This window comes from Mauremys reevesii, linkage group 6 (assembly GCF_016161935.1).
Source record: "Mauremys reevesii isolate NIE-2019 linkage group 6, ASM1616193v1, whole genome shotgun sequence".
NCBI lineage: Eukaryota > Metazoa > Chordata > Testudines > Geoemydidae > Mauremys > Mauremys reevesii.
In genome coordinates this window covers 101,858,997-101,880,924 of record NC_052628.1, presented here as the reverse complement: position 1 = coordinate 101,880,924, position 21,928 = coordinate 101,858,997, and the positions used below count along the sequence as shown (strand labels likewise).

General features: G+C 41.0%; 1 protein-coding gene across 7 annotated transcripts in view; it reads right to left on the bottom strand.

Moving 5' to 3' along the window:
* FREM1 (FRAS1 related extracellular matrix 1) overlaps nucleotides 1-21,928 on the bottom strand; it is a 102,902-nt gene that overhangs the window by 26,011 nt on the left and 54,963 nt on the right. For 3 of the 7 annotated variants that reach the window (XM_039545102.1, XM_039545100.1, XM_039545101.1), the window contains 9 exons: nucleotides 20,441-20,585; nucleotides 17,405-17,546; nucleotides 15,805-16,000; nucleotides 14,866-15,130; nucleotides 9,123-9,537; nucleotides 7,712-7,913; nucleotides 6,939-7,083; nucleotides 2,012-2,141; nucleotides 161-233 (listed from right to left, as the gene is read on the bottom strand). In XM_039545102.1, coding sequence (XP_039401036.1) covers nucleotides 161-233; nucleotides 2,012-2,141; nucleotides 6,939-7,083; nucleotides 7,712-7,913; nucleotides 9,123-9,537; nucleotides 14,866-15,130; nucleotides 15,805-16,000; nucleotides 17,405-17,546; nucleotides 20,441-20,585 — 1,713 coding nt within the window. Of the gene's footprint in view, nucleotides 1-160; nucleotides 234-2,011; nucleotides 2,142-6,938; nucleotides 7,084-7,711; nucleotides 7,914-9,122; nucleotides 9,591-14,865; nucleotides 15,131-15,804; nucleotides 16,001-17,404; nucleotides 17,547-20,440; nucleotides 20,586-21,928 lie in introns of those variants that run through there. The other 4 variants (XM_039545105.1, XM_039545106.1, XM_039545103.1 and 1 more) reach the window with 4 other exon arrangements.

Genomic DNA, 21,928 nt, shown 5'->3' with positions numbered 1-21,928 from the left:
TGTGGCACAGGTGGGCCATGGAGTTTTTATAGCTTGTTGAGGGAGCCTCAGAAAGGAAAAAGTTGAGAACCGTTGCGTTAAAAGACTTTGCTCTCCAATATAGTACCTTTCACAATTAATTAATTCAGTGTAAAATTAAAACTGATATACCACCACGTACCTGGATCAAACTGAATGAGCTTAGAGGGAGTCACAGTAAAATCCTTTCCCAGTGTAGCAGTCACTTCATTAACCTAAGAAGAAATTAAACAGAAAGTACCATCCAATGGAGAAGCTCTGTCTTTCCGAATCTTTTTAGCCTATTTAACCAGACCAACGCATTCTAGTGAATGCTGCAACCTTCTATGGATATTCATCACTATACTCTATCTATGAGGTCTCAAAAGCACACACAGGATTGTACAGTACACTGTGACACTTGAGTGAGAAAAGAAATAGGAAGAAAAATAAATCTTGCCAGTTTAAACAGAAGGAAAAAAAACCCAATTCCAACCTCGCCTTTGGGTTAAAAGTCATAATATAAAAGCTTATTGTGCATCTTGTCCTTTCACTTCTCAAATCACTACATAAATAGCATCATTTAGCATTTTTATTCAGCAAAATCTGGGGCCATAGTTATAGGTGGCACCTAGAGGCAGATATAATAGCTCTCTGAAAGTGTACACTGTGCAGTTGGCCTGGGTGATTGGAACTGGGGTTAGCCTAGTCAGAGTAAAAGCATCCTCACAGCCTTCCTGCATTACTGTGTCCTCACTGTTTCTGCACTCATCTGTGTGTGTGTGTGTGGGGGGGGGGGAGTATATCCCATAGTTCTGTGCACTGATATGCTCTGGGATTCTTTCCCGGTCAAGTGGGTCAATTGCAGGAGAATTTGTCTGTCCCTTGAGGGAATTGTGGGAAGGGCATTTGAGGATTATCAGATGTTGAGAGATCTTACCGCCACTCGTATCCACACTGAAAAGTTGGTGGGTTCCAGCCCAAGATAAAACACTGCTTGGGCTTTAAACCACTCTGCAAGCAAGCATGGGTTCAAAGTGCAAATAAGCACATGCATGAGGGTTGTTCATGTGGATGGTAGGGGGTGTGTGGCAAAAATACGGGTAGGAGCACAGGCTAAGGTGTGGATATACCCAAACAGTGCATTGTTACATTACAACATCAGCATTACTATGTGCCAGCATCCAGCCCTTCACATTGGGGCCTTGTGCTCCCATTTCTACTGAGAGTAGAAATCGTTTGTGTGCAGGGCTATCCATGGGCACCATTGCCTCGTCAGGGTGGGCATGTACATATACACGCAGAAGCATGGGGAATCATGGCTCTCCATGACTTTTCAGAAGAGACAGAATTTGGGAGGCCAATTTCCATCCTATATTCTTACTTCTGGGCTTGATTTATCTGGCCTACAAGTGCCATATGCTCAGTACCAACCAGAATATGACCCTTAGAGTGTAAACCAGCAGTTCTCAACCTGCGGGCCACATACGGCCCAGTTAGCGCACAGCTGCAGCCCATGAGCATACGGGTCTGGGGGGGGGGGGACACTGGTTCTCATGTGCGGCCCAAAATGATAAATAGGTTGAGAATCACTGGTGTAAACAATCCTATGCATGATAAAGGGAAAAACAGCCTGGGATACACCATTTTGGATCCAAAATTGCCCCCACTGAAATTAATGGCAAAACTTCCTCTGACCTCAGCGAGGATGGGATCAGACTCTATGTTTTCAGTTAGAGCTATTTACTGCCATCAGTCTACAACTCCTGATCTAGCTGTGTTATAAGCTGCTGAACAAAAACATGCTATCCTAGCCAGAGAAACTGTGTTAGCACTCTACTAGCAAGAACAGGGTCTTGACAAACACAGCTTGGACCATATGGCCTTTTTGCTGATATAGTGCACGATTACTTGCGTACCAACCCAATCAAACAGCTCATGTATTTATAAGAAGGAAAACAACTGCCTCAGACCATTATTCACTTCCAACCCAAACTTTATTTTTTAACCTCACCTTCACTGCAATAAAGGCAGAGTCCACGGAGTGCCCCGATCTCGTGATTTTCAAAGACAACATTCCCACATTCTCACACACCGTGTACTCAGCCTGTTGCATTTCAATTTGAGACCACCTCAGTTCCAGACTGTAGGGGGGAGGAAAGAAAATCTGTGTGAAAAACTCTTTTGCAGTCCACAGGGATCCCTCCTGCTGACTGCTGACTATGGCTTTGGTACAGGTGACATTTCTCTCTTGATTGTTGATTCAGTGAATACACACACAGAGTTTCTGTTTTCAAATCAGTAGGTTTGTTTGTGAGATTGTGTTAATTAAAGATAGGAGAAACAGTTAAATAAATTAAGAATTCCAACTGAGTCTTCACCTCCCCACTGAACCAAATGTGAACATCTTCTCAGGGCCACTGAAGTCAGTAGAAGTTTCATCATAAACTTCAATGGGACCAAGATCTGATCCTAAGAGCTGTTTGGCTAAGCCAGACTCTCTCTCCTGCTTGATTTCAAATAAGGCAATTGTTTCTTCCCTCCATTTAATTTTCTTTTACTGTGACTCTCCAGTATTCTCCCTGCATCATCACCTCTTCCGTCTTATAGCTCTGCCTGGATCCAGCCCCCTTACCCACTCAGCATGCCCCACTCCTCCCACAGGCCTTTCCAACCAGCCCCCACAAATTGCTGAATTCAAATCTTGTCTAAAATGCCCCCATAGAATCTCTTAGGAGGGAATTGGGCTGGACTTATTGTAAAATCACAAGCTGGGAATGGTTGTGGAGAAAAACATGGGATGAGCCCTCTTGAAGGGTTGAGTTTAAAGAAGGGGGTGAGTGAAGAGTCAGAGATGAAATGAGAGAATGCCTCAGGTATGCCACTTATGAATCATTATCTAGAAAGCTTCCAAATTTTTGGATGACCATCTCTAGTGCTATTGGATGCCACACACACACACACACACACACACACACACACACACACACACACACACACACACACACACACACACACACACACACACACACACACACACACACACACACACACACACAGCCTTGGGCATTAATGGGAAAACAAACCCCTTCTGAACCAATTTGTAATGTATGGACTGTCTATAATACCAGGTGTAACGTTAGTGTGGGGGCTGCTGGAAATGGTTTCACATCAGAGGCTTAAAGGATAAAAAATGATATTATTTATTTCAGAACTCATTGTCTATACAGGGGAGTTATTTTGGAATAGCTAAATTATACCAGACCAAATATAGCAGAATAGATATTGCTATTCTGGAAACTATGCCAGGAAACTCCCCCAATGTAGAGAAGGCCCAAGTTACATGCTAAGAGTCACATGGCAGGGACCTTTAATTTTTCACATATTGTAAAGCACACTGTATAGTACTAGGAATATGAGTAGTCACCCTCAGCCTATCCACATTTCAGAAAATGTTCAAAGTCTGATCCTGTAGTAATTCAGCATCATTCAAATAAATGTTTGTGCTTTTATTGAAATGATATGCACTTTCAAGTCACCACAGTTTTTTTGAGTGTTACACATTCAAATAAACCCAACTCCACCATTTGAATGCAATGTTAAATTTGGAGTTTTTCATTAAAAAACTAACACCCTGTATCCCGGCCAAACTCCAGTCCAGTTAATTACTATACATTCTACCTCTGTAAAATTCCCCCTGAATTTTCAATGTGAGAAGCTGTTATTCCTCAGCTTCCTTCCTAAAAAGATGTGTTGCATTGGTACTGACATACAATAGTTCCCAGGTTCCACCCCAGAGTTGGCTGCATCAAAATGGTGGTAAGTGGCCTTTATATACATAATGAAAAAAATGTGTACAATGATTATTCATCTTTGAGCATGTATAGTGCTATAACAAAGTGCCTAGGTTAGCCATACTCATATGAGGTTGACTATAGAGACATCTATTGACATAGTCTGGTACTGCATTAACTTCAACCCCAACTATCGATGCCTTTTCTCAGTACTCCATGGTGAAGCAGTGTTCAGATAGTTCTTATGAAATCAACCACCTCTCTTTTCCCTTCTTTTTTAATTCCACGGGGTCTGGTTTGTAGACACCAAGTGTAGCACATGTAGGATAGTCCTGGCCATCTTTCTTGCTCACTTCAAATTAAACAAGTTGGCTGAACACTCGGTTGAATTTTCAGAAATAAAATAGAAACATTTCTAGCCACATAGAATTTTGCTTATTTGCTGAATTAACTAAAAGTGTGAATGTAAACTAAATAAGTTAAATTGCATTAAACCCCTGTATGGACATTCTCATTCCGAATTAAAGTGGTCTTGATTCGGGTTAGCTTAATTTACTTCCAAAGTGATACTGTCTCCTTCATTAGTTATTGTTATAAGAGAACATTTTAGCTGAAATGAGGGAAACAAATGAACTGATTCCCCAGTATCATATCAACTTTTAGCTAATGTTTTCACCTCTTAGCTCATAGAGCCGAGAAGCAATGAAAACATTACACACACACACTAGATTCATGGGTTTATCACAGGCTAAGGTGAAACTTCAGTGGGTGCCTGTTAAAATGTTGGAAAGAAGAGGGTCCCTGTATTTTCTCCCCTCAATCTACCCAAGAAAAATATAGCCCATAGAGTTTTTATTACTTGATGTTTTCTATTTGTTGCTTTGGAAAGGCCTTTGCTCTCAGCAAAGGCCTAGAGTGACCTCCAGCTGCAAGAGCATGTATGTGAAGCTGACAACCTGGTCCAAGGCAGTATTTGAACTCTAAGTTTATGGGCCTCATTCTCATTTACATTAAGGTCCCTTTATACCTCTCTGAAAGGGCAATGTAAAGGGGAGAATAAGAGTGTGTGCGTGCACGCGCATGGTCATGTACTGTGAGAAATGTGGCATTTAACTGAAAACTGTTCCTTAGTATTTCTTCAATCTAAAAGGACATAAGAACATAAGAATGGCCGTACTGGATCAGACCAAAGGTCCATCTAGCCCAGTATCCTGTCTACCGACAGTGGCCAATGCCAGGTGCCCCAGAGCGAGTGAACCCAACAGGCAATGATCAAGTGATCACTCTCCTGCCATCCATCTCCATCCTCTGACAAACAGAGGCTAGGGACACCCTTCCTTACCCATCCCGGCTAATATTCATTAATGGACTTAACCTCCATGAATTTATCCAGTTCTCTTTTAAACCCTGTTATACTCCTAGCCTTCACAACCTCCTCAGGCAAGGAGTTCCACAAGTTGACTGTGCGCTGTGTGAAGAAGAACTTCCTTTTATTTGTTTTAAACCTGCTGCCTATTAATTTCATTTGGTGGCCCCTAGTTCTTGTATTATGGGAACAAGTAAATAATTTTTCCTTATTTACTTTCTCTACATCGCTCATGATTTTATATACCTCTATCATATCCCCCTTAGTCTCCTCTTTTCCAAGCTGAAAAGTCCTCGCCTCTTTAATCTTTCCTCATATGAGACCCGTTCCAAACCCCTAATGATTTTAGTTGCCCTTCTCTGAACCTTTCCTAATGCCAGTATATCTTTTTTGAGATGAGGAGGCCACATCTGTATGCAGTATTCAAGATGTGGACGTACCATGGATTTATACCAGGGCAATAAGATACTCTCCATCTTATTTTCTATCCCCTTTTTAATGATTCCTAACATCCTGTTTGCTTTTTTGACTGCCGCTGCACACTGCGTGGACGTCTTCAGAGAACTATCCATGATGACTGCAAGATCTTTTTCCTGATTAGTTGTAGCTAAATTAGCCCCCATCATATTGTATGTATAGTTGGGGTTATTTCTTTCGATGTGCATTACTTTACATTTATCCACATTAAATTTCAGTTGCCATTTTGTTGCCCAATCACTTAGTTTTGTGAGATCTTTTTGAAGTTCTTCACAGTCTGCTTTGGTCTTAATTATCTTGAGCAGTTTAGTGTCATCTGCAAACTTTGCCACCTCATTGTTTACCCCTTTCTCCAGATCATTTATGAATAAGTTGAATAGGATTGGTCCTAGGACTGACCCTTGGAAGACACCAGTTGTTACCCCTCTCCATTCTGAGAATTTAACATTTATTCCTACTCTTTGTTTCCTGTCTTTTAACCAATTCTCAATCCATGAAAGGACCTTCCCTCTTATCCCATGACAACAGCTTCCACATTCTTTTACAGGTTTTAGAGTAGCAGCCATGTTAGTCTGTATCCGCAAAAAGAACAGGAGTACTTGTGGCACCGTAGAGACTAACAAATGTATTTGAGAATAAGCTTTTGTGGGCTACAGCCCACTTCATTGGATGCATAGAATGGCACATACTATATGCTCCATTCTATGCATCCGATGAAGTGGGCTGTAGCCCACAAAAGCTTAGGCTCAAATACATTTGTTAGTCTCTAAGGGCTAGTCTACACTTACCAGCTGGGTCGACGCGGTGAGTTCAACTTCTCGGAGTTCGAACTATCGCGTCTAATCTGGACGCGATAGTTCGAACTCCGGAAGCGCCGCGGTCGACTCCGGTACTCCACCACTGCAAAAGGCGGTGGCGGAGTCGACCTTGGAGCCACGGACTTCGATTCCGCGGCGTCTGGACGGGTGAGTAGTTCGAACTAGGGTACTTCGAATTCAGCTACGCTATTCACGTAGCTGAACTTGCGTACCCTAATTCGACCCCCGCCCTTAGTGTAGACCTGCCCTAAGATGCCACAAGTACTCCTGTTCTTTTACAGTGATTCATAAGGAATATCTCTTTACTCTTTTTCTCAGAGTTTTCTGAAAAAAATGCTGCAATATGAACCTGTGAAACTGTATACGCATTTTTTTTCCTCAGCATCAAAACCACCAACGGCTGATTTGACTTAAGGAAGAAAGTGGTCGCAATGCACAAGTCATGCACAATGTATTGAATTGCTTAGAATAGAAAATCTAAGTTACATTTGGGGGGCAGCAGAATTTCCGGTGGGATCTGTGACTTGAAACTCTAAGCTGTCTGAATTCACCTCCCAGGATGGATTGATGACATAAAGTATGATTTTGCCATTTAAATCCTTTTGGCTGAATCCTTCCTGGATAAATCCACCTGGGAAAGAGGGGAAACATTAAGATAAATCAAAATCCAGTTAAACAAGAGTTAGTAAAAGCCACATGGTTTGAATTGATTATTAAAGAACGTTTTCTTTGTTAACTCTTATAATTCTGCAGCATAATACAGAGTTCTTCCAGAAATCTACCCTTTCCTCTGCATAGTGCCACTGCAGTGTTTACTACCCCCCCTCCCCTCCGGCAATTATATAGTTCCCAGGTGATATTGCATCAAATGACCTAGGTACAGATTAGCTTCTGTTGTTCACTATTTATCATTGTTTTACCTTCCATTAAGCTTATAACACGTCTGTGATGTATCAGGGCTTTGTCCCTTTTTACACTGATGTTTCAAGCTTCATTTGCAAAAAGCAGTTCTTGAATTGTAGCTACAAAATATGCTACCAAGGTGTTTAAGAATTCATCACTGACTTGTATTTGGGTACTGGTGTTGGAACTTTCTTATCATATTCCAGTCTCCCAAAGAAGTCTAGAATCAGAATTCAGTTTGTTCTACCACAGCTGAGCGGTCCTATATTTTGATAGGGTTACAGGGTTTGAAATCTGCCCCAGTGTGTCTCAAGATGTTTTAGATTATCGTATGAAGAGGTTAGAGAACACATTACCTGTTGTTATATTTTCCAGGTAGCCATAACGAGGACCTCGTAAAATCTTAAAAATGACTTGGTCCTCTTCTGTATCGGGGTCATATGCCTTCAAGGACCTGGCAGTAATGTAAATCCCATAATTGCCATTTTTCAGGAGCTCCACATCTGAAGAACAACGGAGGTGAACAATTTTTGGTGCAGTTTTGTCCAAATGGTCCACCTGAATCAAGGTTAGAAATAACAAACGTACATTTGTTTCACAGAATCAGACCTTTTCCTGCACTCAAAAAAAAAAAAAAAAGTTGAGTACATAGGTACCACCTGAAATCTGACTCAAGGCTTTGGTAATGTCACCCACTGACCTGGTCAATACATCCTCCCCAACCTGAGCTACCTTCGCATCTCCATCCCTAACCATATGATTTGCCTTCCTGCCATCAAACCTGTGGCTCCTGCATCCCATGATCTTCCCATGAAACTACTTTCCTCATCCCCATCCATCTTCCATGTGAATAGGAATTATGAGGCCCAGAAGCCTCTTTGCTAAATCTGTACTTAGACATTTCTCATGCTTTGCTATACAATGCAGTCTTGGCCACCTGATGCTAAAAATGCCAGATTATATAAGAACTTAAAGCAGAGGCACCTGGGCCTAATGCTGACACGGTGAGAACCTTTAAAGGTGGGGGAAATCAGAGACCAAAGGAAAGATCACATTATGGAAAGGAGGAACTGGGTCAGGCTAATGAGAGGCAACTGATAGGGATTCAGAATTCATGGCCAGGAAAGGACAGAAATCCAGCTTGCAAGCAAAGGGAGCTAAGCATTGAGATTGGTGAGAACAGAGGACTCCCTAATGGAACAGAATTGAATGAAAGGGTCTGGTTCAGTTCTAGGGCAGGGCTGAAGTTTGAATAGATTCTATGTAAAACATACCTTTGTCACAGAACAGTTATAGACTATCAAGTTGAGTATTTTCTCCTGGATGTGGCCCATGACAGATGCTTCAGTAGTCCTAACACCACCCCACCACATCAGGTGCAGCTTACTGTGCAATATACCTTTGGGAAAATGTGGGATTTCATCCTCACCACAGCTGGGGTTAATTTTGGGGCCTTAACACTTGAAGACTGAAAACTCTTAGAACATTCCTCTCAACTAGTGTAACCAAGATTGCATTTTGTTCCTATTCTTATGTCTAATCCATTTTTGAACTATTGCCACAGGGTATTACTGAAGCAATGAGTTCCATTGGGTAATTATCCTATTAGCCCATCCCTACCAGTTCAATCCTAAATTGCTGAGTCCCTGAAACTGAGCAGCAAGCAAGCACTAGCATTATTCTCATTGGAGCCAGTATTTTTATACCTATTAATTAACCTTATTATTCTATTTATCTTTTTTAAACAGGCCTGTTGGCCATACTTACCTGAATGGTGAATGCCACAGGCTCCATTTGCACCTTCCCATCTACGATGAAGCCTTCATTAGTCCTATCTGTTGCAACAAATGTAAATCTGTCAATCTGGGAAGCCCCTCCTCCGTGTCTATACGCCATGTCCATGTTGTCCACATCTTGCTGAGTGAAATTGTGCTGCAGCAGCACAGCCCCTCGGTAGCACAGATGGCCATATTGAGGGAGCTGTGCCAAGAGGAAAGTAAGGTTCTTTGAGGAAGTGTCTGCATCTGAAAGCTGCAGGACATCAGGAGAAAGGAGTGCCATAGTGCCTTCCACTAATCTTAGCCCCTTGTTCCTAGACACTATGGGCAAAGCTTGGTCCACTGTCTCCAGCATGATCTCGAACGTTCCATGTTTAGTCTTCAATCCGTTGCTGATGATAAATCTGGCAAAGAGAGGCAAGGCAGCCTTCAGCATGTGTTCTTGATTCACCATCTACTGAAATGAAATGATAATACACACCTTTACTAAAGGATTTGCCTCACAGTGACTCTGAAACACACATCAAAAACTGGATCTCTGACAGTATCCTGCTTTTCTTTTGACTCAAACCCAGACCAAAGGGGGGATAGTCATACAACTTAGGGTATGTCTACCCTGCAAATTTTCTGTGCATGAACTACACACAATGCTGATGAAAGGTTCTCACTTGCCAACGTTTTCATTCAGTTATTTTTGTCTTTAACTAACTGGCAAAGGCTTTCCCCTCAGTTAGACAGCTTAACCCTCAAGTGGCTGGATAGCCTAGTGGATGGCTCTTACCCAGAGGTCCTCAGTTCAAATCCCAGAGGATGGCAATGTGCACTAAGAACTACACTATCTACCTACATGGAAAGATTTGCTTTGCAAAGAGCTATTCCCTGTGGTGATATATTTCCCTTACTCCCACCGCACCCCCCAAAACATACTGCACTTTGTGTGCATGCGTTATCATGCTCACAAGTGTAAATTAACATGGAAAAGTACAACTGATATTTCAGACATAACTACAGGTGCATTCCCAGCTAGCCACTTTTTCCTCTCATTACTGGACTGCCATTTTACATGTCAAATAAGGAATAGTCAACATTTTGATAATTTGTTTCGCCTTGATCTGGAGGTTGAGAGGCGTGTAAACTGAACTCAGAGAAGTATTAAAATAACCAAAAGCTCAGAACTAGGATTGCTGTGGTTTGCCTTGTTTAGAAGTGATCTTCATAGGTCATGGAAATGGCTTGCAGTATTATACAGGCTGTCCAACTAAAACCCTTCACTGCCTATGCCAATGCCCGATGATTAGGAGCTGACCAACTTGTAAGCAGGCACTACGCCATCAGACAGATGGGAATGAATATAGGCAGGCCAGAGACTATATAGGAGTTAGAAGTATGTTTACTGAGGGCAGAATTCCCAGCAGGGAACATAGAGGCAGCTGTCTGTACTGACCTGAAGTTACTGTGCCAATGGTAAAGGGGATGTACTATTGCTAATTTAGCTGGATCTGATATACCGCTGGAAGAATAATACCAAATGATAAGTACAAAACAGTTTTCATGGTCATACAAGACCATTTTTTGGCCTTATAGAGACAGGAAAAGTACAGCTGAGGGGTGCAAATTGACATAGCCACCTTTTGGGGGTCTCCCTGGGAAATCTCTGAAGCCAATATTTAATAAAAAAGATTTAGGAAGAACAGTTCATGTGTATGAAAAATTAGTCGAGAATCTTCTACAGGACACTGGACAGGTTCTGTGACCATCTTAGATATATAAATAAGGCTAAAAATTACAATGCAGATGTAACTTGATCTGGCAGATAATGAAGCAGGCTGTGTCCAAGAAGTAGTTATTGCAACACTTTCCTATTTCTACACTTCAGGTTTTTGTTTATTTCAGGTTTACTGCTGCTCTGTTTTTCCCCTAGGAATGAAAAGCAGCCAACATTCTCATCACTCTGATGAAATTTGGGGGACAACTCTCAGGTTTAGTTCGGAGGACATGTCGCATGGTTTGATTTCACCATTACCAAGGTTTTATGCTTTCTGAAGTTCCATGGCAGTAGAGTTGGCTGCAGAACCTGCCATCTGTCATGGCATTTAAAAGATAAAAATGGAATCATAAATAGAGCCAGCTCATTACAAAATCGAGCCAGCGTGTCAAAATGGAGGACATTAGCATGTTCTTTTAGCATCCTGCTGCCAGCATCTGATGTCAGGTTGCTAATCATTTGAAGTCATCTGTCCAAACAACCATTGCCAAATCTTTCTTCCAGGCCAGAAGCACCAAACAATACAGAGAAATTTATTACAGAAGAAATTACTTTAGCGGAAGGTAAAAATCTGATCATTTAACCCCCAACACTCCCCCAGCTCCATATAATTAATGTTACCATTCCTTGTTTTTAAAAAAACCAATCTACTGCAGTATTTATATCCCTATACACAACCAAATTCTTTGCCAAATTATAACAGAAAGGAACGTAAATTACAGTGATTCAAACTGACATATATTTATTAAAAAAAAAACCACAATCTTACTTTTATTAAACCAAACATTCTAATTTGGTTCTACTCCACTGGTCCAGACAGAAAACTTAGAGCTTGTCTACATGCAGAGTTGCCAAGGAAGTTAACAAATGCTCAGTATTCTCTGTTATGGAAATAGGTGATCATAAAAACAGCTCTCACAGCTAGAGCTGATTGAAAATCAGAATTTCCACCTTATACAAAATTCAAACATTTCAATGTTTGCTTTTGTTTCAGATTGGGACAAAAGGTCAAAATATCATTTGACCTTTCATTTATAGAATGAAAAGTTCAGATACTTTTCATTCAGAAATGTCTAAACATTTCATTTCAGCTTGGTTCAATGTTGAATTGTGTCTGCCACAGAGCCACATAGGACTTGTAGTTTGGTTGCCTCATGGCCTCATTTTCTTCTTTGGGCCAGGCTTCCTGGCTGGACTACATCACCCAGGATATACTGCAATCATAAAAGTCCCACGAGGCATTATAGCAGTTTAGCCATACAAAGGAATCATGGGTGATGAAGCCCAACCTGGGGAGCACCAGCCCATACAGGAGAATGGGGACATGAAAGCGTCTAAACTACAACTCCCATGAGGCACCGTGACAGCTCAGGCAAATTAATATAGAACTGACCCAAAACTAAATGTTTCTGTTTGGTTCAACAAACTACGATATTTTGATTTGGGTAACCCAAAGTGAAATACTTAATTTGATTTTCCCCAAAGGAAAATAAACAAATGTTGGCAAAATTGAAAATTTCCTGTGGAAAATGGATATTGCAGAAATCCCATTTTCTGTAAAAAACAAAAAAACAAATCCAAACATTTTGATGGACAATTCTCAGCCAGCTCTACTCAAAGCTTATCGATATTTCTTGTGGAACATTATCTGCATTTTAATCAGCCTAACACCTCCATCCCCAAAAGGCTGTGTGCAATAGTGAATCTTTGTCTAGTTGCACCCTTCTTTTCTAAGGCCCATTGAGGTAAATTATGAACACCATCTGGAACTCTGTTCATCCAGACACTTTGCCTTCAGAGAGTACCAATCTCTGCTGGCTTGTGAGGCTGGTTCAGGTCTAGATCAAGAAATCTGAACCCAAATTCTCAGTGTGGACAATGATTTGGTGGGAGCACTGACTCTAGTATGAAAGAAATTGGGTGTGATGCCAGGAGATTGAGCACTTTATCTAAAAGTGACACAATTAGAGCTGCCGTCCTAAAAAATAATATAGTAATGAGCTAGATCTTCAGCTGTAGCTCTACTGAAATCAGTGGAGTTATGCTACCGGCTGAGGATCTGGGCAACTGAGGAATTTTATAAGAGAGGCGCACTAAGAGAATTGCATATTAGGCAGAGTGAGGCCTCCTTGTTTCTTAGGACAAGAGTACTAAGAAGGAATAAATGATGTATGCTGTTGCCGTGTAAATCAGCTAAATGTTTGATATAAGTCCTGAGAGATTTTGGGGTGATGTACCGATAAGTACCAATAAGGAGGTGTTGGAATATATAAGACAGACAATGGAAAATGTACAGTTTGATAAGTTTGATCCTACCCACCCAAGTTATTATTACATTGGTCCATGGAAGCAAATCATCCTAATTTTGGCAAAAATTCCAGAGGGACATTACACTATATGAGGCTTCAAACTGATGTATTAAGCAGGCACCAAGGTATTTAAATTAGTTCATGACTACTCAGAAAAGAAAACTGTGTCAGAGTATGTAATTTGGCTACCTTATTAGTATATTTATTAAAGTTGGTTTTGTAACCAGAGAGATAATCAAGATATGTTTATAACTCAGGCAGATATTATGGATTGAACCACCTATCTTAAAACCATAGATAAACAGCTGATGGATAGCCCAAGCTGAAGGTTCCCATCTAGAATAAACAAAAGAATGGGGGAACCAATGGGAAACTTTATAGAAAACATAGGTCAGCATGCAACCTTCAGAAAATATGAACCATTAGAAAACTTTAGTTGAGGGAGATGAATGTAATGAATATGATGCTCTAAACTTTCTATTTTAGGGATTTTTATAGCACCAGCCTTCTCTGGGGCAAATCTGCTACACATAGAGAGGGGACAGGATTGCAGAAGCTGGGTGGGAGGGGTGGGGAATACCCTTTGTGTAAAGCTCAGCTTCCTGGCAGTTCCCAGTTTGCCCATGAGGGCAGTGGGGGAAAGGAGACAGGATTGCCAGAGATGGAGGCGCCACTTTAATTCAGATTCTTGTATTTTTGACACTACGCAGCTCCTACTACCATGTGTCCTCTTCAGGCGAGACAATGTGGGATGTATGAGAGGAGATTCTTTCACCTCACACAGTTCCCCAGCAATCAAGCCAGCCATTTAGTGTAGTGCTTTGCTAAAGATTTGCCCTTTAAATAAAACTTCCACTCAACACAGTCAAAAGACTTTTCTCTTCCAAGTGAAATTGGAAGACCTGGGAATTCCATGGGTCTTAGTAAACTGTATGACACTGAACAGCATGCATGTGCTTTCAGCTGCTGCCTAGCATTAACATCTGGTCTGGCTATAGTAAGGATGGATTTCCAATCCACACTACAGAACTTTGGAAATTAGCAAAGATCTCAATACCTCAATATAAAAGGGATACAGTCTGCATCACCTGCAGTTCTGGGGATTTTTGCCCTTATTAGTGATAAGAGATTGTACTGATTCAGATGGAGTGTGGTGTGGAAAATTGAAAGAGAAATTAAATAATTAATCTATCTTTTCAGGAGGGAATATAAAGAACGTATAGTTGAAAAAACACATGGTTCTGAAGGATTTCAGGTATTACAAGAAATGTGCATCCCAGCTCTGTCTCTTCTTACAGAAGAATGTAATTCCAGTGGTACAATTAACAATGAAAATTTTATAGTTTAAGGTGAAATCCCACAAGGGATGTTACTGAGGCTCACTATCCTGACTTAGTTGTTATCAGCCATGTACATCTGCATGTTATAACAATGTTTGAACCATTATAGGCAGATTAATATAGCCCATGCTCTTATTTCATGGTTTTAAAGGATGTGTAGTGATCACACAGTGTCAGTCAAGGCTAAATCCAAGATGGAGGTAATACCTCTTGTCATATAAACATTGGCTATTTACTACCAGCACCATCACTAACACCTTTCCATAAGTTTTGTTATTAGTCAAAGTAACAAAAAAGAAGGAATTCTTCAGAGCTTACCTGAACAGATCTCGGGGAGTAGCTGCCTTGCTACTGTGGACATAGCAGACTGCTTGACCTGCTACATCCATTTGGCTGAAACTTGTAATAGAGACTCCAGGATAGCTGGCATACTCTATCTGTCCATACTGAGGTGGTGAGGTTATCACATAGAGGAGCTCTTCTGGTTTCTCAGTACCATCAATTGCAAGGAGAACATCAGTTGTCAAGAAACCTCTATCTCCCTTAGATACAGTAAGTGGCCTTACGAAAACAGCAATGTCCCCTGCAAGATACATTATACCCAGTTAAAAGTGTCATATTGACATCTGTATTTCTCTCTTACCTATTGTTTCTACCCAGTGTAGGTAGATGAATTCATGGTTTTAAACAGTGATTGTGTAGTGTCACATTCATCAAGAATAAATCCACAATAAAGGTAACATCTTTTGTAATACAAATCCAATGATAGAAGTAAGGCCTCATAGTTATAGCACTAAATTGGGAGTCAGGAGTCCTGAACCATACCATCCTCCCAGCTTTGCTGTTCTTATTACGTGCTTTGGAGAAATTGCTTACCATTTTTCTGTGTCTTGGTTTACCCATGTACAAAATGAGTATAATACCCACTTTACCAAGATATTGTCAGCCCAGTTTAGTCTATATTTATAAAGCACTTTGAGGTCCTATGAGGAGAAGGATAAAATATTAACTGAGTGTACGACCTTTTGAAATCTTAGGAAGCCTTCTTCAAAAATAATTCTAAAAGACCCAATCCCACAATGAGTTCAATGCAAGCAGATGCTACTGCAGGCTTGGAGCCCCACTGAAGATAATTGGACCCTGCCCATTAAAGGGTTAAGGCCTAAGAGTGGATCATAAATGGCAATAAAAAAAATTTCTGATTGTCCTGGTATAAGAATTAGTCATGGTAGAATGCAAAATTACCCAGATCTTTACCTTTTTCCATATCCTTGATAGTTATGTAGAAGTCCAGTGCTGGGGATTTGTTGTCCCCATCCCACAGATGAAATGTGAAGCTGTCTTGGTTCCTGGACCCCATAGCGCCTGTATGCACATATCTCACAAGGTTCATATCTATTTCCTCCTGGGTGCACTTCATTTCAGTTTGGAGCATCACCCAGTCCCTACCTACCTAGAAAGAATAAAAATCTGTCAGCAACCTGACAGTATTCCGTAAGTTTTCCCAAGTTAATTTTGCTCAGTTAGTAGATATTGCTCAGTTATTTACACCCTTGCCAGTGATAGCCTACCTATATTCCCCTTTCACACTTTGGACCTCCTTCCTAATAGGTGGTTTCAGGGGCAGTAGCTGGCAGGAGCTTTGTAGCCAAGCAGCCAGAAGAGCTGGGGGAAAAGCGGATGCTAAGAACCTAACAGAGCTCACTGCTCGGAAGTGTTTCCTCATATTCAGCCTACGTTTTCCATTTCATGCCATTACTCCTAGTTCTGCTCAGGCCCAAAGCTAGCCAGGCATAAGTGAGGAGCCTATGGGGAGCTAGAGGGAAGCAGGGAGAATTAGGGAGCCATGGGGTCCTTCCCTGAAAAAAATTGCAATGTCAGGTGCAATATCCTGCTTTGTAGAAGATTTCAAGGTCTTTAACAACAAATACGCTAAATCAACCAAAATCTGAATACGTGGTATTGAGCAGGAGTTGTGTCCCAGAGTAACATGCTGTTGCTGGAGCAAATAATGTTAAAATACCAATAAGCACAACACACCAGAACCACAGGCTTCAGACACACTCATATATTTCTTGTTAGACATGCACACAAACCTATATAAAATATTAGGAGAAGCCAGAATCTACCTAGCAACTTATTTCCCTCCCTGATGTATGGGGCACAAGGCTCCCATTTCCAACACCGTCATTCAGAACCAAGCCCCACTTGTTTCACAGAATCACGCTACCTGGAATACAATAGCCAATTTTCTACATAACAAATAACAAAGAAAAGGTTAGTATGTCTGCCTTGCTTTTTGTTCTGATTGCTCATCTTCGGTCAATACTTTTCTTCCCTCCTGTTTCTATTCCTATTTTTTCAGTGTCTCTTCCTCTCTCATTAACACTTATTTTATGACCTTCCCTTTCTCTTTCTCCCTCTATCTACTTTCTTCTTCTCTCACTGATAGGTTCTCTCCTGCACCACTGTGGAGTGTCTCATCTGTGGGGTCTCCTTCCACTCTCTTCCTGGTCCCTAAAATATCTCCCATCCTCTGTCCCTGGGGTTGGTCTTTCCCCCCATTTGGTCTAGCTCTTCTCTCTCTTCCTCCTCCCATTGGGTTTCTTCCCCTCTAGGATCTCCACCATCATCCCATGAAGATCCTGCCATGGTTTTAACTTCCCCTTCACCCCATCCTCTGTATCAAAACCTCTGATTCAGTATTTTGCATGGTTCAGCTGCACAAGTCAGTTCGTCACAGCAGTGTATTTCAAAACATGAAAGACATTCAGGATAAAAAGAGAATCAGCTTCTTTTTGTTTAACAAGAGAGAGCTGTTTGCTTGCTTGCTTTTTGTTAAAGTACAAAGACTAACCTTGAGCTGAAGCTGCCCATTTTCTGGAATTCTTTCAAATAAATAGTAAATTCTCTCCCTGGGGGTGTCTTTATCTTCGGCTGACAGAACAGCACTAGAAATTATTCGGGTTTCACCCATGTTCACCTCTATCTCATCCTTCCTGATAAAAAGAAAAACCTCATGCACTGATGTGAAAACAGAAAAGTAACCTTTCCAATAAGTAATACTACTGCCAGGAAATGGATTACCCAGAAGCTGACAGGAATAATAACTGCAGAATGACTAAAGGAGAACACATATATCTGCACAACAGCAAGCAGAGAAGATTGATTTCTCATAACAACAGTGAAAAGCAATACCAATGAAACAGATCTGAAGCAACTCTGGATCTAACAACAGGAATCAATTCTCTCTGCCTCCCTCCGTAGTCATTATCTGGGTTGCCTTGGAGGGGCAATATGAACAAGGTGGCCATGATGCTATTACAGGACATACCAATAGGTGCGCCATTGACCCTTTAGGGGTCTTAATTCATTGGCTGTTCAATCATTGGCTAGCTGAGCCCTGAGAAAGAGCTAACACGAGGAGCAGAGGCCCATTCTGCTGGTTGCCTATGCTTCCCTCCTCAGACTTTCCATTGGCCCTCCAGGATCAAATCACTGTAAGGTTTTGCTTATAGCCTTTTGCTCATTGGTGTCTGTGGCTGCCATTGCACAAGAAAATACAGAGTCAGGTAGGATGGAAATCCCAAAATGGTTTTAAATTCCTCCAGAGACTTACTCTAGCCTAATTCTCAGTCTCTCTCTCTCTGATTCCCTCCCTTCAGCTAGTACCTGCCTCTAAGCAGCTCTCTCTTCATATAATTTTACTATTGTTATTATTTATTACTTGTATACCAGTAGCATTAACTATGTACTAGGCACCAACCAGCGGTAAGGTAAAACACAGCCTCTGCCCCAAAGAGCCTACAATCTAAGAAGACAAGCACCATACAAAGGGATTAAAAGATGGGTTAAAAAAACCCACAGAGCTACTATAGGTACATTTAAAAAAATACTAAATGTCATCTGACTCTAACTCTTCATCTACCTAGTCAGAATTAGTTGGCTAATTCTTTCTGGTATCAGAGTAGAAGAGGGGATTTGGGGGGCGGGGATAAATGTAGTGGCTTTACATTCGGGGAAGATGTTCCACACAGCAGGGCTAAATGGAAGAAGGTGCAAAGGTGATTGTGCAGTACTCATAGTGATTCAGAAACATCAAACGGCTAGATCAGGAACAACCTGTCGGTTCTTTTCAAGTCTGCTTACTTTTCCAACTGCATGGCATGTGCAGGCTATTGGAGAATGGGACTAAAGTGGGAAGGAAAGGCGATCCCAAATCAAAGGGTGAGTAGGATTCCCCACTGGGGCTGACTAATTATAAGATCTAATCATTGCCTGTCAAGGCAGCAACACAGTTTCTGGGTTCATCTGGGCACAGAAGGCGAAATACACTTATCTGCAGTCACCTCCATACGTCACTCCAAAGAGAAAGAGTGGGGAATGATGTACTGAACTTTATCCAAACAAGAAAAATATCAAGGTATATTTGATCAGTAATTATGATTACATCATTTCATTTTATTAATATGTAAACTGTACCCTGCATTCTGAGCTATGGTCACTACTCTTGCTCATGTGTACTATATATCTCTTTGCGATCATGTAATTGTAAAATTAACTTTTGTATTCCTTATTTTTGTCTGGGTTGATGAAGATACACATTCTTAAAATCTATGCCTCTGCATTTAGCAAGGAGTTCTAGCAGTTTAAAAAATATTGTTTCCAATAACCATCAGCAGTTAAAGGATGGAACTTTTCACAGAGAGATCATAAGAACATAAGAATGGCCATACTGGGTCAGACCAAAGGTCCATCTAGCCCAGTATCCTGTCTTCTGACAGTGGCCAATGCCAGGTGCCCCAGAGGGAATGAACAGACAGGTTATCATCAAATGATCCATCCCCTGTTATCCATTCCCAGCTTCTGGCAAACAGAGGCTAGGGGCACCATCCCTGCCCATCCTGGCTAATAGCCATTGATGGACCTATCCTCCATGAAATTATCTAGTTCTTTTTTGAACCCTGTTATAGTCTTGGCCTTCACAACAACCCCTGGCAAAGAGTTCCACAGGTTGACTGTGTTGTGTGAAAAAAAATACTTCCTTTTTTTTGTTTTAAACCTGCTACCTATTAAATCATGTCAGTGGAAAGCTTCCCTCAATCTCCTAGTCAAATTAAAAACAGATCATATTAGCTTTAAATGCAACTGCAGCAGTTACTTCTAAAAGATCAGGAGTCAGAGTGAAACATCAGTCATATGTGTTCCTCCATATAGCATCATCTTGAGTTTAATTAATTTGTAAATCACAGTTTTGATGAGAGGGAAGGAAGTTAACTCATCCCTTGACTGGAAGATGAATGATGATCGAGAGAGAATATTTTAAAAAAACAAAATCTACTATGAATGTTCAGAGCTTACTCTGTAACTTTACAGAGCCTTTTAGTGGCATGGGGTGATCTCAGATCACAGGGAATGGGTTCTCTCTCAATCCCCAAATCCTAGGCTATTTTCACAGTGTTAGCTGATATATACCATAGCAACATGTCACCAATGTCCAGGAGAAACAGATAGCTGGATAGCTAAAGTAAATCCCACTGTATGTATTGGCCAGCAGAGGGAGTACAAAGATCAGGGTTGCTTTTAAATAATATTTTAACTAAGGTCTAGCAGACAAAAATGAATGTGTCTAAATATAGATCACAACAGCTGTTTCTTTTCATGTTGGTTTTTTATTTAATAATAAACTTTGTGATTTAGGCATTTTGTTGTCAACGGTGATCTTTATTGGGAATGCCCTTGTTAAACAGTCCTATGGTGGCACATGAAGGAACATCTCTGCTGGCGTTAGTCTATGGCTATTTATGTCAGAATAGCTCTATTAATCACAATTTTGCTGTTTTGATCACTGTTGAACACATCCCACAATTTGGAATAGGAACATGTGGCTTACTTGCTCAGCATTGGCTTCTCGTCATTAACTGGGATGACCTTTACCAGAATGGTTCTGAGGACTTTATGTTTCCCATCTGACAGCTGGAGTGTAAAACCATCAGTGAGGTTTTCAGAGTCATCATGCATGTACACCAGCCTCATTCCTGGGGAGAGGGGGAAAAAAAGAGAAAAAATAAAATCTGTCTCCTTCAAAATCTCTTTCACGACATGTCCCTCTGCCTCCATCATCCTCCCCCTCTCCCCAACCCACCATGTCTTCTGGTCACAGCCAGTTTGTTTCAGCTAGCAGAGGACAAGCCATGTAAGCAGCAGCTGTTCATTAATCTATCAGTACACCAGCAACTCGAAGAGAGCAGCATGACTTGTTAAAAGAATGAAACTCTTTTCCAAACTATCTGTGTTCTGAAAAGGTAAAAACTTTTCCATCCAGTCCCATCCACTCCAATTTAAAATTTCTACTTGACTGGGGGATAAAATGGTCAGAGCTCACTCCTCTGTGTCTTAACTGATCTGTAGGGAGGAAGGATCTTTAGGGAGGAAGACTGGTGTTGTGACTGAGACAGTGGATGGGGGATTCAGGAGCTCTGGCTTCAGTTCCTAGCTATGACACAGACTTTCTGTGTGACATTGGGCAAGTTATTTAATCTCTCTGTACCTCATTTCCCAATCTGAAAAGGCACAATAATCTACTTCCTTTCTCCTACCCTTACTCTGTCTTGTCCACTTAGACTGTTCTGTAGGACAGGGACTGTCATGTTTGTGCAGTGCCTAGCACAATGGGGACTTGATCTCAGTCACACCTCTAGGTGCCATCATAATGCAAATGAATGATAATCAAACCCCACATGTGATTACTTAAACTTTGGAGAAGTAATTAAAAAAAGTAAATGATCTGGGCTATTTCCTCTCTAACTAGAACAATGGAGAAATAAGCATAATGGATAGAGTAAACATATTTATGTCATTATCACTGCAATAGGTCCAACTTCCATGAAGTTTTTTTTTACATTGATGTAAAAAAATGGTTTTAAAAATAATAAAATGTCATCATATTTTCTTAGAGAAAAATGAGACCTGTCATTGTTGTCATTTTTTGTATTTCAGTCTCATTTACACATTGTCAAAAGGATTACAAGGATTTAAATGAGCAAAATTTATCTAGTGCATTTAAAAAGCCAAACAAAACATGACTCCATAAAGTTACTTGTTAAATCCAGATTATTTTCACTTAATTGAATTAGCTGTTTTTCCCTATACCATATCCATTTCACATGTAGGTCCATGATTTAACCCATGCACAGCTGTCCATTCCTCAGTGGCTAACACTGAAGATCTGGTTGTTTAAGTCAAATGTTTGAATTAATGTACAAGGGGAACAGGACTAGGACCATGACATTTGCTAGTCCACATCTGAACAACTGTCCCAAAGCTGGTTCCCAGATTGGCGCGCGTGCGCGCCCTTGCCCTGCCCTGCGCGGTCCCTCCT